A 17,347-nucleotide genomic window follows, 5' to 3' on the forward strand; every position below is an offset into this window, starting at 1 on the left:
AAAGTGTGGCAAAAATAAAGAAAAATGGTTAGATCAAAAGTTTTCAAGTAATCTTACAAATTATTTCACTAAGTCAGCTAAAAATACGAATTACTGAATTTCGCCTATATTCGCTTCGCGCTTGGCTTACACAGCTTTTGACCTTTAGGACCCTTGGGCCCGACCAAACCCAAAGTGTTATTCCATACGCCCCCTAAAACATCAGTTCCTGTATTCAGACAGCAAATTACGGACGCTAATTGCAAAAGTCGGAGATGGAAAAGGTCAAAATCCCAGTCTCCCGTCTGCCGACCTAAGAAGCGTTATTTATAAAGAAGGGCTTCTCGATAGGGTTTCGCCTTCTAATTGTCAGCCAGAAGCAGCAAAAGTTTGATTTCTATGATTTCTTTGCAAGCCAACGTAAAATTAATATTAAGGGAACGGCAAATACACAATTAGTGATTGATTGTATATAAGATGATGTAAACATATTAGTGAAATGTTATGCTTTGACCAATTCAAAAAATCTTTCCTTTTCGTTTATGACTTTTTATTGCTCAGGACTTACAGAATTTATTTTAAATACAATTAAAAATCTAGAAAAATGGTACTCAAATTAAAATCGAGCAACATTTTGAAATCAGTGAACATTTTAAAATGATATATTTAACAAATTAGTGTAGGTCAGACCAGGCATTTCCTGGTTGCGTGTGAAAATATCGTTACTTTACAACCATGCTAACGAAACAACCATTAAGACCCAAAAATTAAATTCTAAATTACATTTAATATGAAAATAAGGCAAAGTAGAGTCATAAAGCATTTAAAGGCGAACAAACTGTGTAATCAAATACTTAAAATGTTAGTAGAAAATTGCAATTTAAATTACAATGAACAGCGATAAATAGATGCTTAAAAATTGAAAAAAATAGAAAAATGACAAAATAACATTTTAAAATACGAACAAATATTCTAAATATACTCAAAAGCTGCATTTCTAAATCGAATTAATTCTCAGAATCTTGCCAGCTCCATTTAAAGAATGCTTAAATAGTCGAAAGTTTTTTATCAGCCCGGCGATCGCTTTGCATAAAAAGCAACTCGCCCAGAAATCCATAAAATCAGCACACTCCCAACAAAACAAACAAAAATCGTGTGATTGGAAAATTTCGAGTGTCTGGCTAATCTTTATCGGCAAATAATAATGTCGCTTCCTGAAGTACACGCGTCCACTGGCGATCAAACATTTCCGATCCAGGTGCACGGTCGTATGAGTAGGCAGCGCCTTATCACTCTTATCAGCGAGTTTTGGAATCACCCCATGGCCCAGTCCCAGTACCAGGCGTTATCTCTTCGTTCATGAACTTGAAGCGTCACCAAAGCTTAGATGGAGTGGGGGAGGTTAGTGAGGGGAGTCTGTTGTTTCGCGTACACGTGTACTTGATGCCCCAATCGATAACTGTGAAAATAAAACCAAGTGCAAAAATAAACAATGTAGAGTGCCCTATGTAAAAGGGAGGGGTACTGTTTTGTTTGTCCTCCGTGTTTACCTATCCAGTGACGCAACTTTCGCAATATGGCCTGATGATGGATGGATCGATTGGGATTGGGGGGCTATCGATAAATCAATACCCTCCCCGTGTTATTACGGTAAAAGGATACATATTGTAATTGTCCGATTACACTTTAATCCAGAGGTACATAGATAAACGAGCTTAGAATAGCCGGGCAACCGAAACTATGAAAATAATACTTCAATGAACTTGAGAAATCACGCCACCTTATCTCACTAAACAAATGGTACACGCGTCGAGCTCGTGTGTGTTTGTGTGTGTTTCGGTGGAAACTAGTGGGGCTGGGGCTCTACGTCTGCCGGTTGGCGTGCAAATTTCGCCTCTCTCTTTCGCTCCCACCTCCGATTACAATGGCAAAACATAAACATAGAACCCAGACGCGACCGTCTTGTCGAGCCAACGGCCTTTTGATGATAGATAGATAAGTTAGCTGAGTCGACCGATTTTTACCGGCAGTCCATTGTTACACATGGAAAAAATCTGTATAATTCGAATCAAGACAATTCAGAACTTGATATTGAAAAACTTGTTAATAAACTAAGAAAAATAATAATTTAAATAATTTATTACATTAGAGATTTTTGAAATATTTTGAATGTCTATTTGACGCAGTATCGGGAACTTCGCAATTAGTGATAAATTCCTAAACAAAATTATTTTATCATTTTTCTACCTTATCAGATGATAAAAAGGTTATGATAGATATAGATATACCCAAGTAAATAGTTTTCCTCAGTGTATTGTTTATTGCTGTTTTGTTGCTGACCGCTTCTAGCAATTTTTTTTTTTTACTTTTTCTACCTTATCAGATTATATCAAAGCTAATGATAGGTATAGAACCCAAGTAACCAGTTTTTCTCAGTGTATTGTTTATTTCTGTTTTGTTGCTGACCGCGCTTAGCTTCTTCTTCTAACGACGCTTTCGGCTTCCCCAATTTCCAGCTTTAACCGACTTAGTTCGTCAACTCTACTCATTTCATTTCCCTTCTTTTGTTGAATCATTCCACTTCGCACAGCACATCGTACGAGTTTCTCGGCGAATAAGAAAGCAGCTTGCTTTTTTACTCAGTTTGAGTGTGTGGCCTATGTTAACGCAATTGGTGTTGCACTGTTAACATTGCTGCCACAAGTTGCTGTTAACGGTTAGTGGTTGTTAAACTGTTGAAAGCAGAAAGCCGCCCATAACAAATCATGCCGTGCGCCGGTATATGCGCGGTCAAAGCTCCGCCGGCATCACCTGATTTGCAATTTCTACACCAACTTTCCACCAGCTGAACATCTAAACAAAAAAAAGATAAATCGCCCGGCATCTCGTTCCAGAGAGCGAAAGCTCTGCAGAGGAGGGTGGCAGAGAGCTTTATGTTGGCTTAACAGCGGGGGCTGGCACACAAGATCTAGAAGTTTAGATGACAAATTTATAAATAGCATAATAGTTTTTTCGTCTTCAATATCTTTTTATACCCTTGCAGAGGGTATTATAATTTTGGTCAAAAGTGTGCAACGCAGTGAAGGAGACATCTCCGACCCTATAAAGTATATATATTCTTGATCAGGATCACCTCCTGAGTTGATATAGCCATGTCCGTCTGTCCGTCTGTCTGTCCGTCTGTCTGTCCGTCTGTCTGTCCGTCTGTCTGTTTCTACGCGAACTAGTCTCTCAGTTTTAAAGATATCGAATTGAAACTTTGCACACACCCTTCTTTCCTTTGCACGCAGTATATAAGTCGGAACGGCCGGGATCGGCCGACTATATCCTATAGCTGCCATATAACTGATTGATCGGAAATGCCATAACTCTGCTGTTTGTTAAGTTAGGAAGTTGGAATTTTATATGGGTTTTATATTTGGCCAATCAATCCGACCTACCAAATTTCATAAGGATCGGCCGACTATATCCTATAGCTGCCATATAACTGATTGATCGGAAATGCCATAACTTTGGTGTTTGTGAAATTAGGAAGTTGGGATTTTCTATGGGTTTTATATTTGGCCTATCAATCCGACCTACCAAATTTCATAAGGATCGGCCGACTATATCCTATAGCCACCATATAACTGATTGATCGGAAATGCCACAACTTTGGTTTTTGTTAAGTTAGGAAGTTGGGATTTTCTATGGGTTCTATTTTTAACCAATCAATCCAACCTATCAAATTTCATAAGGATCGGCCGACTATATCCTATAGCTGCCATATAACTGAACGATTGGAAATGCCATAACTTTGGTGTTTTTAAAGTTAGGAAGTTGGGATTTTTTATGAGTATTAAGATTGCATCATATGAATAATTTTGGAGAATATAATTTACAGAATATTCTGCAAGGGTATATCAACTTCGGCTCCGCCCGAAGTTAGCTTTTCTTTCTTGTTTATTTTTTTATATATTAAATAAATGATAAAATCTTTTAAAATAAAGTCAATGAAATTTAGCAACAAATAATTTTTTACTACCAAAAAGCTTATAACGAAACATAATTCTAGGACAAATAAAATTTAAAATCCGTTTGATGTACTTTTAATTGTTTAAAACTCATATACACAATATATAGGTATAATTATGTATTTCCCAGCAAAATGAGTGTGATTAAAACCCCAATCAAACATGTAACTAATGTTATAAAAGCAAATTTATAAAAACATTTTGTTTTCTGTTTCCATTCTTTTACAGCCCCTGCAACTAAACCTGTTGAAAGCCGTGGACCAGCCGCAACCTGTTGCTTTTAAGCCCAACAATTGCAGCACCCATCAGCCCCATCATTCCCCCAGCACCCAAAACAACGGGAAGAGCGCTCGCGCCAATCGCCGTCGTCGCCGTAGACGCAACAAGCAGCAGCAGAATTCTCAGCAGCCGGACGCTTTTCGGGAGCCAGACGCGCAGCTAACACCGAGCACCTCCTCCTCCACCCCGAACTCCGCACCCAACGATAGACAGGATCACCTGAACTCCCACTTTAACTGCAACTCCCACTCCCAAAACCAAATCGACAAGATGCCCGCCCGATTCGCCGAGGAAGTAATCACCGCTGAGCCCGCACAGCGTGCCGCCCCCCAATCGGACCTGGGTGGTGGTCACTATGTGCCGCGCCAGCAGCACCTCAACGATGAGATCGCCATCTCCGGATTCTCTGGCCGTCTGCCGGAGAGCTCCACTATCGAGGAGTTTAAGCAGAACCTCTTCGATGGCGTCGACATGGTCAACGATGATCCTCGCCGCTGGGAGCGAGGTACGATCCAGTTTTAATTGATAAAAACCAATTTTAATTTGAAGCATATAAATTCAAAAATTAAATATTTTTATATATTTTCATCCCAAAGTTTGGCAATCCTGAAGATTAATAATCAAATTTACAAATAAAGAATAAGAAAACTATTTTTAGAAAGTTATACCAAATATGAACCCTATCAGAAGAAAGATCTTAATATTTTGTTTCAAAATTGCAGGTCTTTATGGACTACCCGACAGGATTGGCAAGCTCAAGGAGAGCGATCTGGAAAACTTCGACCAGCAGTTCTTCGGCGTGCACCAGAAGCAGGCGGAATGCATGGACCCGCTGTTGCGTATGCTGCTTGAGCTGACCCACGAGGCAATCATTGATGCCGGTTTGAACCCCAGCGATCTGCGTGGATCGCGCACTGGTGTGTACATCGGTGTGTCCAACTCGGAAACGGAGCAGCACTGGTGCAGCGATGCCGACCGAGTGAATGGTTATGGCTTGACGGGATGTGCCCGTGCCATGTTTGCCAACCGCATCTCCTTCACTTTTGATTTCAAAGGACCCAGTTACAGCATTGACACCGCGTGCTCCAGTTCCCTGTACGCCTTGGAGCAGGCCTTCTCCGATATGCGAGAGGGAAAGGTCGACAATGCCCTGGTTGCCGGAGCTGGACTGATCCTCAAGCCCACCATGTCGCTGCAGTTCAAGCGATTGAACATGTTGAGTCCGGATGGCAGCTGCAAGGCCTTCGATGAATCCGGTAATGGATATGTCCGTTCCGATGGCTGTGTGGTGCTGCTTCTGCAGCGTACTTCGGCTGCCAGACGTGTGTATGCCTCCATCCTAAATGTGCGCACCAATACGGACGGTTTTAAGGAGCAGGGCATCACCTATCCCATTGGCAAGATGCAGAACCGTCTAATCCGTGAGACCTACGAGGAGATTGGCCTGAACCCTGCCGATGTGGTCTATGTGGAGGCCCACGGTACTGGCACCAAGGTGGGCGATCCCCAGGAAGTCAACTCCATCACGGACTTCTTCTGCAAGAACCGCACTAACCCTCTGCTGATTGGCTCGGTCAAGTCCAACATGGGGCACTCGGAGCCCGCCTCTGGTGTCTGCTCGGTGGCTAAGATCCTTATTGCCATGGAGGAGGGTGTCATTCCCGGCAATTTGCACTACAACAAGCCCAACCCGGATCTGTATGGACTCGTTGATGGTCGCCTGAAGGTGGTGGACAAGAATCTGCCCTGGAACGGTGGCATCATTGGCCTGAACTCCTTTGGTTTCGGTGGCGCCAATGCCCACGTGATTCTGAAGTCGAATCCCAAGCCTAAAGCTCTGACTCCCAAGGATGGAGCACCAAAAGTAGTTCTCGCCTCTGGACGCACCTTTGAGGCTGTGGAGCAGCTGCTGGAGTCCGCCGCCACCCATGCCGATGATGATGAGTACCTACAACTGATCAACGATATTCACTCAAAGGCCATTCCGAATCACTTCTTCCGTGGCTACGGAGTGGTGAGCAGCAAAGGTACCCTCCAGCGGGAGGTGATCGACTCCACCGATGAGAAACGTCCCGTTTGGTACATCTACTCCGGTATGGGCAGCCAGTGGGCTAGCATGGCCAAGGATCTGATGCAGATCGAGGCATTCGCCAAGAGCATTCAGCGGTGCGCAGATGTACTAAAGCCCGAGGGAGTGGACCTAATTGACGTCCTCACCCGCTCCACGGATAAGAGCTTCGAGAACATTCTGAACTCCTTCATTTCGATCGCTGCCATGCAGGTGGCTCTCACGGATCTGCTCAGCTCATTGGGCATTCATCCTGACGGAATTGTGGGACACTCGGTGGGAGAGCTTGGATGCGCCTACGCCGACGGCTGCTTCACACCTGAGCAGACCGTTCTGGCTGCCTACTGGCGAGGAAAGAGCATTCTGGATACCCAGCTGGCCAAGGGCAAGATGGCCGCTGTGGGATTAAGCTGGGAGGACGCGCACGGTCGTGTGCCCAGCGATTGCTTCCCCGTTTGCCACAACAGCGAGGACAACTGCACCATTTCCGGCCCGGAGGCCTCCATTGAGGCTCTGGTCGCCAAATTAAACGCCGAAGGTGTCTTCGCCAAGGCAGTGAACTCGTCCGGCTACGCTTTCCACAGCAAATACATCGCTGAGGCTGGACCCAAGCTACGCAAGAGCCTGGAGAAGATTATCCCGAACGCCAAGAACCGCACCTCCCGCTGGATTAGTACAAGCATCCCAGAGTCTGCCTGGAACACCCCGGTGGCCAAGCAATCTTCGGCTGCCTACCATGTCAACAATCTGCTTTCGCCGGTGCTTTTCCACGAGGCTCTCCAGCACGTTCCCAAGAACGCTATTTCCGTGGAGATTGCACCCCACGGTCTGCTGCAGGCGATCCTAAAGCGAGCTCTGGGCCCAGATGCCACCAATTTGAGTTTGGTGAAGCGAGGCCACGAGAACAACGTGGAGTTCTTCCTAACCAATGTGGGAAAACTCTTTGCCGCTGGCTCCCAACCGCAGGTGTTGAATTTAGTTCGTCCCATCAGCTACCCGGTTGGTCGTGGAACGCCCATGTTGAACTCAAAGGTCGGCTGGGACCATTCCCAGAAGTGGCTGGTGGCCAAGTTCGGCAAGGAAACCTCTTCCGGCGAGACCATTGTAGAAGTGGACCTTTCCAAGGAGGACGATGCTTTCTTGGCTGGACACACCATTGATGGCAGGATCCTGTTCCCCGCCACGGGTTACATGACTCTGGCTTGGCAGACCTTCGCCAAGATGCGCGGCAGTGAGTTCCACAAAACACCGGTGGTAATGGAGAACCTGGTGTTCCACCGAGCTACTATTCTTAACAAGAACGCCGTGGTCAAGTTTGGCATTAACTTCTTTGACGGAACTGGCGCTTTTGAAATTTGTGAGAGCGGCAGCTTAGCCGTCTCGGGAAAGATCACCATTCCCGAATCCATTGACAACGAGGAGCTGCCCCTGGAGGAGCAAACTCCCAGCGCTGTGGCCAAGGAGCTGGTCACCAACGATGTGTACAAGGAACTACGCCTGCGCGGCTACGACTACGCCGGAATCTTCCGCGGCATCGTTCGTTCCGATACTGTGGCCTCCACTGGAAAGCTGCAATGGGTGGACAACTGGATCAGCTTCATGGACACCATGCTGCAGTTCAGCATCCTGAGCAAGAACCTCCGCGAGCTGTACCTACCCACTCGCATTGAGCGAGCTGTGATTAATCCTGCAAAGCATTTGGAGCTGTTGAGTGCCCTTACCAAAGAGCAGCAGGTTGAGACTGGACTTGCAGTGCAGTGGTACAGTGATATCAACGTGATCAAGAGCGGTGGCGTGGAGCTGCGCGGCCTGAAGGCCAATCTCGCCCAGCGTCGTCCTGGGACACAGGCTCCACCCACCTTGGAGCGCTATCAGTTTGTTCCCAACAACAATACCACGGATCTGCATGAGAACTCTGAGAAGGCTCGCCTGCACGCTTTGGATGTTGCTATTCAAGTGATCATCGAGAACTCCAGCGGAGCCGTTAAGCTAAAGGGTGTGGAGCTGGCGAACGGACGTAATCCGGATGTGCTGGTAGCCAATCGCCTGCTGCAGATCATCGAGGGTGAGCCCGTGCTTACTGGCGATGTAGCTGTCGTTACTTCAAACAACAATGAGGAAACTATTACCGCTGCTCTCGGGGATTCCGGTGTGCGCGTGGTGACCAAGGATGTGCTGAAGGAGCCGGTAGAGCAGAACTGTCACTTTGTCTTCGGCATCGATGTCCTGTCCCGCCCGGACACCAAAACTCTGGAGAACTCCATCGCCAGCATTCGCGAGAACGGCTTCCTGATCCTTGAGGAAACGCTGCCCACTTATACCAAGACGGGTCGTGCTCTGTTGACCAAGTTCGGCTTCGTTGTCGTTCAAGAACAGAGTCTGGGAGCCACCCGTGTGCTGGTTCTCGCCCGCAAAACTGTGGATCTAAAGACCCGTAAGTCCGTGGTGGTTTTGGCCACCGAGCAGAACTTCAACTGGGTGGATGATCTGAAGACCGCTCTGGCCACTGCATCCACGGAAGAGCAGTATGTCTACGTGGTTTGCCAGGGAGAGGAGCTCTTTGGAGCCGTGGGTCTGATGACCTGCATCAAGAACGAGAATGGTGGCAAACTGGCGCGCCTGGTTTTTGTGCAGGATGCCAAGGCTGAGAAGTTCTCCCTGACATCGGCACTTTACCGTCAGCAGCTGGAGAAGGATCTCATCTCGAACGTCCTGAAGAACGGAGCCTGGGGCACCTTCCGCCACCTGAAACTGGAGACCCAGCAGGCCACTCTCCAAGTGGAGCACGCCTATGTCAACGCCTTGGTCAAGGGCGATCTGGCCTCGCTCAAGTGGATCGAGGCTGCCCAGGCGGATACCGGTGTGACCGTTGACAAGAATTTGGAGACCTGCACGGTCTACTATGCGCCCATCAACTTCCGCGACGTGATGCTGACTTCGGGCAAGCTGGCCGCTGATGCGCTGCCCGGAGATCTGGCTGAGCAGGACTGTGTGCTGGGTCTGGAGTTTGCCGGACGCGACTCTCAGGGCCGTCGTGTTATGGCCATGGTGCCGGCCAAATCCCTGGCCACCACCTGCGTGGCTAGCAAACGCATGATGTGGCAGATCCCGGAGAAGTGGACTATGGAGGAGGCCTCCACGGTTCCTTGCGTGTACTCCACCGTCTACTACGCCTTGGTTGTGAGGGGACAGATGAAGAAGGGTGAGAAGATCCTCATTCACGCTGGTTCCGGAGGAGTGGGTCAGGCGGCCATTTCGGTGGCTCTGGCTCATGGATTGACCGTCTTCACCACCGTGGGCAGCAAGGAGAAGCGTGAGTTCTTGCTGAAGCGATTCCCCAAGCTGCAGGAGCGTAACATTGGCAACTCCCGTGACACTTCCTTCGAGCAACTGGTGCTGCGCGAGACCAAGGGACGCGGAGTCGATCTGGTGCTCAACTCGCTTTCCGAGGAGAAACTACAGGCTTCGATCCGCTGCCTGGGTCTGAATGGACGTTTCCTGGAAATTGGCAAATTCGATTTGAGCAACAACAGCCCACTCGGAATGTCCGTGTTCCTCAAGAACACGTCCTTCCATGGCATCCTGCTGGACAGTGTGATGGAGGGCGAGGAGGAGATGCAAAACCAGGTTGTCTCCCTGGTGGCAGAGGGCATCAAGACCGGAGCCGTGGTACCCCTTCCCACGTCCGTGTTCAACGACCAGCAGGTGGAGCAGGCCTTCCGTTTCATGGCCTCTGGCAAGCACATCGGCAAGGTCGTGATTAAGGTGCGTGACGAGGAGGCGGGCAAGAAGGCACTGCAGCCCAAGGCGCGTCTGATCAACGCCATTCCGCGCACTTATATGCACCCGGAGAAGAGCTACATTCTGGTCGGAGGCCTCGGAGGATTCGGCCTGGAGCTGACCAACTGGTTGGTGACGCGTGGAGCCCGCTACATTGTGCTGACCTCTCGTTCCGGAGTGAAGACCGGCTACCAGGGTCTGATGATCCGTCGCTGGCAGGAACGTGGCGTTAAGGTGGTGATCGATACCAGTGATGTGACCACCGCCGCCGGAGCTAAGAAGCTGCTGGAGAACAGCAACAAACTGGCTTTGGTCGGAGGCGTTTTCAACCTGGCCGCCGTCCTTCGCGATGCTTTGATCGAGGATCAGACCGCCAAGGACTTTAAGACGGTGGCGGATCCCAAGGTTACCGCTACCAAGTACCTGGATTTGTACTCCCGCACCATCTGTACGGAGCTGGACTACTTCATCTGCTTCTCTAGTGTGTCCTGCGGGCGTGGCAACATTGGTCAGACCAACTACGGGTTGGCCAACTCGGCGATGGAGCGTATTTGCGAGCAGCGCCAAGTTAGTGGATTCCCGGGCACAGCCATTCAGTGGGGAGCCATCGGAGATACCGGTTTGGTGCTGGAGAACCTCGGCGACAACGACACCGTGATCGGAGGAACCTTGCCCCAGAGGATGCCCTCGTGCCTGCAAACCATCGACCTGTTCCTGCAGCAGCCGCATCCCGTCGTCGCCTCCATGGTGGTGGCCGAGAAGCGCAAGTCGGATCAGTCGGCCGGAGTCAGCCTGATTTCCACTATTGCCAACATCCTTGGACTGCGTGACACCAAGAACATCCAGGACGGAGCATCGCTTGCCGATCTCGGCATGGATTCGCTGATGAGCGCAGAGATCAAACAGACGTTGGAGCGAAACTTTGACATTGTTTTGTCCGCCCAAGAGATCCGTCAGCTCACTTTCGGAGCCCTGAAGGTTATGGATGGTGGAGCTGAAGCCAAGCCAATCACGGCTGCTCCTACCAATGCAGCAGGCACTACAGAAACGTCCATCACCTCTGGTGGATCTTCGCGCACGGCCAGTCCGTTGGGCGATGGCACCCAGGTGGTGTTCACCACATCGCTCATTCCCACCGAGGCAATTATACGGCTGGAGACAAAGGCACCTGCGAATAGCAAGCAGAGCCCCATCTTCTTTATCTCCCCGATCGAGGGCTTCGCCTCCGCTTTGGAGCCGCTGGCCAAGCGATTGGAGGTGCCCGCCTATGGTCTTCAGTTCACGGAAGACGTGCCCTCCGATTCCCTGGAATCGGCAGCCAAGTTCTTCATCAAGCAACTGCGCACCGTCCAGCCAAAGGGTCCGTACAAACTAGCTGGCTACTCCTTCGGCTGCCTGCTTGCCTACGTGATCGCCGGCATTCTAGAGGAGACCAACGAGGTTGCCAACGTGATTATGTTAGATGGAGCCCCCACCTACGTCAACTGGTACACCAGCAGCTTTAAGCAACGGTACACGGACGGCAGCAACGCCGACAACGACAACCAGAGCTACGGCCTGGCCTACTTTGGAATCGTCCTGGCTAACATCGACTACAAAGCGGTAAGTGTTATGTGCAAATTAGTGACACAGCCACTTTTTTGTTTTCCAGATATGCCTTTTGTCTATTTATATCTGAATTATCTTATTCAAAAATTATGTTTTATCACTGCAGCTGGCGCGACTGTTACTGGTGATTCCCACATGGGAAGAGAAACTCGAGAGGTTCGCTGAGCTGATAAGCAATGAAATTACACAGCCCGTGGAAACGGTAAGAGCATTAAAACTAGAAATATTTTACATTTTATAAATTGTTTTATTTTTTCAAATTACAGATTAAGAAATCCGCTACACTGTTCTACAAGAAACTGGAGCTGGCCGACGGCTACCAACCAACGCTGAAGCTTAAGTCGAGCGTGACCTTGGTCAAGCCCACAGACAACTCTGCCAAGCTAGACGAGGACTATCGCCTTAAGGAGGTACGTTTACAACCCACCATGAATGATCAACCAGATGCTAAATTTATTCATTATTTTGGTAGGTCTGCACAAAGCCCGTGGAAGTTCACACCGTAGAGGGCAACCACCGCACCTTCCTAATCGAGGATAAGTCTTTGAAGACCATCCAGAGCATACTGAAGCGTCTGTTTAACTAGGCTAGGCAGAGAATTAGCATAAGAGTTGTGGATGCGGCATAGCACAGCGACTCACACGATCATCACCCTCTCACCGTTACACCCATTAAATACTCGGGTTCTTTGCACCATGTGGAACCACGGATCACACATCGACACCTAGTTAGCATATTTAGTGAATGAATTTACGTTGTTGAGCTGCAAGGAATCGCTCGCTCCATCCCAGTTACGCACAGCTAGAGGAGATAAGTCAACGGATCGGATTGGAATGGATTGGATTGGATCTGCCTAACTGCCGTCTTGCAGCGCTGTATTCTTTGGTCCAAAATTTAGTCTATAGTCGCTACGATTCTGGGCAGTTGAAATGATCCAAGACGAGAGGCCCAATCCATCACACTTAACGCTTTGTGCACCGTACAGTTCAGTACCAGACATTCCTTGAGAGCTAGACGGCACCAGACGTCCCAACTTACCAAATATATCTTTTATGCTCTATCTATAACGTATGTCGCATATTCTAGTTTAATTCCCTAGTTGTAAGCCTACAGTTTGTAGTCACGCATGTAATGAATTTCATTCCTCGAACTAACCCAAGAAAAGAAAATACAAAATTTGTTATCTCTCTTGATGTATAAAATAATCGCCCAAAAATGATCACTCATGAATATTGTGGATATTAAAGTTACACCATACTAAAAATTAACTATTACAATGAATATTTATTTTATTATTATATTTTTTCTTAGGTCAAACTAGGGCTATACAAATGTATGTGTTTACTTTTTATACCCTTGCAGAGGGTAATGAAATTTTTTAGCTGTGAATGCTAATCGATTGGAAATTTTATAACGAATTCAACGAGGTATGGCATTCCATCGTGCGACCATTATTTCCCATGGTTTTTGTCAAAAAACCGCAAAAAAAGGTGATTTTTCCGGATCTTTCGGATTTTGGCATTTTTCATAAGGGGTTAGTTCATCATTTTTGGCGAAAACTCGACCAAAATGAAATTTTTTAGCTGTGAATGCCAATCGATTGGAAATTTTATAACGAATTCAACAAGGTATGGCATTCCATCGTGCGACCATTATTTCCCATGGTTTTGGTCAAAAAACCGCAATAAAAGTTGATTTTTCCGGATCTTTCGGATTTTGGCATTTTTCATAAGGGGTTAGTTCATCATTTTTGGCGAAAACTCGACCAAAATGAAATTTTTTAGCTGTGAATGCCAATCGATTGGAAATTTTATAACGAATTCAACGAGGTATGGCATTCCATCGTGCGACCATTATTTCCCATGGTTTTGGTCAAAAAACCGCAATAAAAGTTGATTTTTCCGGATCTTTCGGATTTTGGCATTTTTCATAAGGGGTTAGTTCATCATTTTTGGCGAAAACTCGACCAAAATGAAATTTTTTAGCTGTGAATGCCAATCGATTGGAAATTTTATAACGAATTCAACGAGGTATGGCATTCCATCGTGCGACCATTATTTCCCATGGTTTTGGTCAAAAAACCGCAAAAAAAGGTGATTTTTCCGGATCTTTCGGATTTTGGCATTTTTCATAAGGGGTTAGTTCATCATTTTTGGCGAAAACTCGACCAAAATGAAATTTTTTAGCTGTGAATGCCAATCGATTGGAAATTTTATAACGAATTCAACAAGGTATGGCATTCCATCGTGCGACCATTATTTCCCATGGTTTTGGTCAAAAAACCGCAATAAAAGTTGATTTTTCCGGATCTTTCGGATTTTGGCATTTTTCATAAGGGGTTAGTTCATCATTTTTGGCGAAAACTCGACCAAAATGAAATTTTTTAGCTGTGAATGCCAATCGATTGGAAATTTTATAACGAATTCAACGAGGTATGGCATTCCATCGTGCGACCATTATTTCCCATTGTTTTGGTCAAAAAACCGCAATAAAAGTTGATTTTTCCGGATCTTTCGGATTTTGGCATTTTTCATAAGGGGTTAGTTCATCATTTTTGGCGAAAACTCGACCAAAATGAAATTTTTTAGCTGTGAATGCCAATCGATTGGAAATTTTATAACGAATTCAACGAGGTATGGCATTCCATCGTGCGACCATTATTTCCCATGGTTTTGGTCAAAAAACCGCAAAAAAAGGTGATTTTTCCGGATCTTTCGGATTTTGGCATTTTTCATAAGGGGTTAGTTCATCATTTTTGGCGAAAACTCGACCAAAATGAAATTTTTAGCTGTGAATGCCAATCGATTGGAAATTTTATAACGAATTCAACAAGGTATGGCATTCCATCGTGCGACCATTATTTCCCATGGTTTTGGTCAAAAAACCGCAATAAAAGTTGATTTTTCCGGATCTTTCGGATTTTGGCATTTTTCATAAGGGGTTAGTTCATCATTTTTGGCGAAAACTCGACCAAAATGAAATTTTTTAGCTGTGAATGCCAATCGATTGGAAATTTTATAACGAATTCAACGAGGTATGGCATTCCATCGTGCGAACATTATTTCCCATGGTTTTGGTCAAAAAACCGCAAAAAAAGGTGATTTTTCCGGATCTTTCGGATTTTGGCATTTTTCATAAGGGGTAAGTTCATCATTTTTGGCGAAAACTCGACCAAAATGAAATTTTTTAGCTGTGAATGCCAATCGATTGGAAATTTTATAACGAATTCAACGAGGTATGGCATTCCATCGTGCGACCATTATTTCCCATGGTTTTGGTCAAAAAACCGCAAAAAAATGTGATTTTTCCGGATCTTTCGGATTTTGGCATTTTTCATAAGGGGTTAGTTCATCATTTTTGGCGAAAACTCGACCAAAATGAAATTTTTTAGCTGTGAATGCCAATCGATTGGAAATTTTATAACGAATTCAACGAGGTATGGCATTCCATCGTGCGACCATTATTTCCCATGGTTTTGGTCAAAAAACCGCAAAAAAAGGTGATTTTTCCGGATCTTTCAAATTTTGGGATTTTTCATAAGGGGTAAGTTCATCATTTTTGGCGAAAACTCGACCAAAATGAAATTTTTTAGCTGTGAATGCCAATCGATTGGAAATTTTATAACAAATTCAACGAGGTATGGCATTCCATCGTGCGACCATTATTTCCCATGGTTTTTGTCAAAAAACCGCAAAAAAAGGTGATTTTTCCGGATCTTTCGGATTTTGGCATTTTTCATAAGGGGTTAGTTCATCATTTTTGGTGAAAACTCGACCAAAATGAAATTTTTTAGCTGGAATGCCATTTGATTGGAAATTTTATAACGAATTCAACGAGGTATGGCATTCCATCGTGCGACCATTATTTCCCATGGTTTTGGTCAAAAAACCGCAAAAAAAGGTGATTTTTCCGGATCTTTCAAATTTTGGGATTTTTCATAAGGGGTTAGTTCATCATTTTTGGCGAAAACTCGACAAAAATTAAATTTTTAGCTGTGAATGCCAATCGATTGGAAATTTTATAACGAATTCAACGAGGTATGGCATTCCATCGTGCGACCATTTTTTCCCATGGTTTTGGTCAAAAAACCGCAAAAAAAGGTGATTTTTCCGGATCTTTCAAATTTTGGGACTTTTCATAAGGGGTTAGTTCATCATTTTTGGCGAAAACTCGACCAAAATGAAATTTTTTAGCTGTGAATGCCAATCGATTGGAAATTTTATAACGAATTCAACGAGGTATGGCATTCCATTGTGCGACCATTATTTCCCATGGTTTTGGTCAAAAAACCGCAAAAAAGGTGATTTTTCCGGATCTTTCGGATTTTGGCATTTTTCATAAGGGGTTAGTTCATCATTTTTGGCGAAAACTCGACCAAAATGAAATTTTTTAGCTGTGAATGCCAATCGATTGGAAATTTTATAACGAATTCAACGAGGTATGGCATTCCATCGTGCGACCATTATTTCCCATGGTTTTGATCAAAAAACCAAAATAAAGGTTTTTGTCCGGAATTCCCCCTCGGACACCCAAAAAAAACCAAAAAACGGTTCGCATTTTTGAAACAATTACTTATTTATTTAAGGGGTTTTGAATTTATTTAGCAAAAAATATTTATAGGTATTTTTTAACTGTACGATTTTACTTATTTTCTCTTTTGCAACTTATTTTCCGATGATTACTGCACCTTCTCTCACAGAATATTTATTTTGATGGGTGCCGCGACTCTTACTCTCTCACACATAATAAAAATAACATACTTAAAAGTTAATGACAATGCTGCGTGTTACAAACAAAGTTAGCGTATCCTGAACCTATACATATAAAACTCGCATATTTCGGACACAATCCAATTTTAACAAAATAAAAACATAACGTAAACTAATGTAGTTAGACTATAACTAATCCATAAATCATACATATTCAATAGAAACTTATTTGATTTAATTTCATGCACTTACTCAACGCTTTCATAAGACATTAAAGACTAAATAATAAATACGGGTACTTCTAGAATTTTCATATAAAACACAAAATTAAAGCTTAGCTCGGGTCGGCGATGCAGCTTCAGACCTGAAATTCTAATTGGTACATTATTATATAGACGTGGCAGGGGGACGGATACCTCCCCCCGGACCACAAATAGCGGGCATTAAGTTTTCAATTAAGGACATCGAGTGAGTGGAGGCTAGTATCTGGATTGGATCGAGCAACATGTACGATATCAGCGATTGCGAGCTGCGGTTAGAATACAATATCAATATCGCTAATCATACAATTACATATAGTGTGTGGTATAGTAATAAGTTGGTTGTTTTATGTAAATATTCATACTGCTTCAGCTAAATGCTACCCATTACTGATTTCTGTTTAGTTTGAAACTGTTTTTTTTTAATTTACGTAGCTTAATACGCTCTAAACTTGGTTTAGCTTTGTGTGTGGCTTCGATCCTTCTCCGTGCCCGTTTAAAAAATGTACTTTCTCCTCTTTATTTGTTTCTAATCCCCCAAGTTGCTGTGACGGCTCCGCTTGCTGTGCTCGACTAATTGTTAGATTATTATATTTTATGAGCGCCTTCTATGAGCTACCATACTGCTAAATGCAAATATTTACACAAACA

The 17,347-nt window shown here is 45.0% G+C and overlaps 1 protein-coding gene across 1 annotated transcript; it reads left to right on the top strand.

Annotated features, from left to right (window-relative positions):
* Positions 1 to 4,220: 4,220 nt before the first annotated feature.
* On the top strand, positions 4,221 to 12,995 carry LOC108050471 (fatty acid synthase). Its single transcript, XM_017132174.1, has 5 exons — positions 4,221 to 4,776; positions 4,994 to 11,721; positions 11,834 to 11,929; positions 11,994 to 12,137; positions 12,200 to 12,995. The coding sequence occupies exons 1-5, from the start codon at positions 4,542 to 4,544 to the stop codon at positions 12,311 to 12,313; spliced, it is 7,317 nt and encodes a 2,438-aa protein (XP_016987663.1). The 5' UTR covers positions 4,221 to 4,541; the 3' UTR covers positions 12,314 to 12,995.
* Positions 12,996 to 17,347: the final 4,352 nt, after the last annotated feature.

Source organism: Drosophila rhopaloa, unplaced genomic scaffold (genome assembly GCF_018152115.1).
Source record: "Drosophila rhopaloa isolate 14029-0021.01 unplaced genomic scaffold, ASM1815211v1 contig_2, whole genome shotgun sequence".
NCBI classification, from domain to species: domain Eukaryota; kingdom Metazoa; phylum Arthropoda; class Insecta; order Diptera; family Drosophilidae; genus Drosophila; species Drosophila rhopaloa.

Bases quoted from the DNA above. Each gene is read 5' to 3' on its own strand.
- LOC108050471 (XM_017132174.1), top strand. From the start codon at position 4,542: ATGCCCGCCCGATTCGCCGAGGAAGTAATCACCGCTGAGCCCGCACAG. The intron at 11,722-11,833 runs GTAAGTGTTATG...TTATCACTGCAG, and splicing joins CTAACATCGACTACAAAGCG to CTGGCGCGACTGTTACTGGT. The intron at 12,138-12,199 runs GTACGTTTACAA...TTATTTTGGTAG, and splicing joins AGGACTATCGCCTTAAGGAG to GTCTGCACAAAGCCCGTGGA.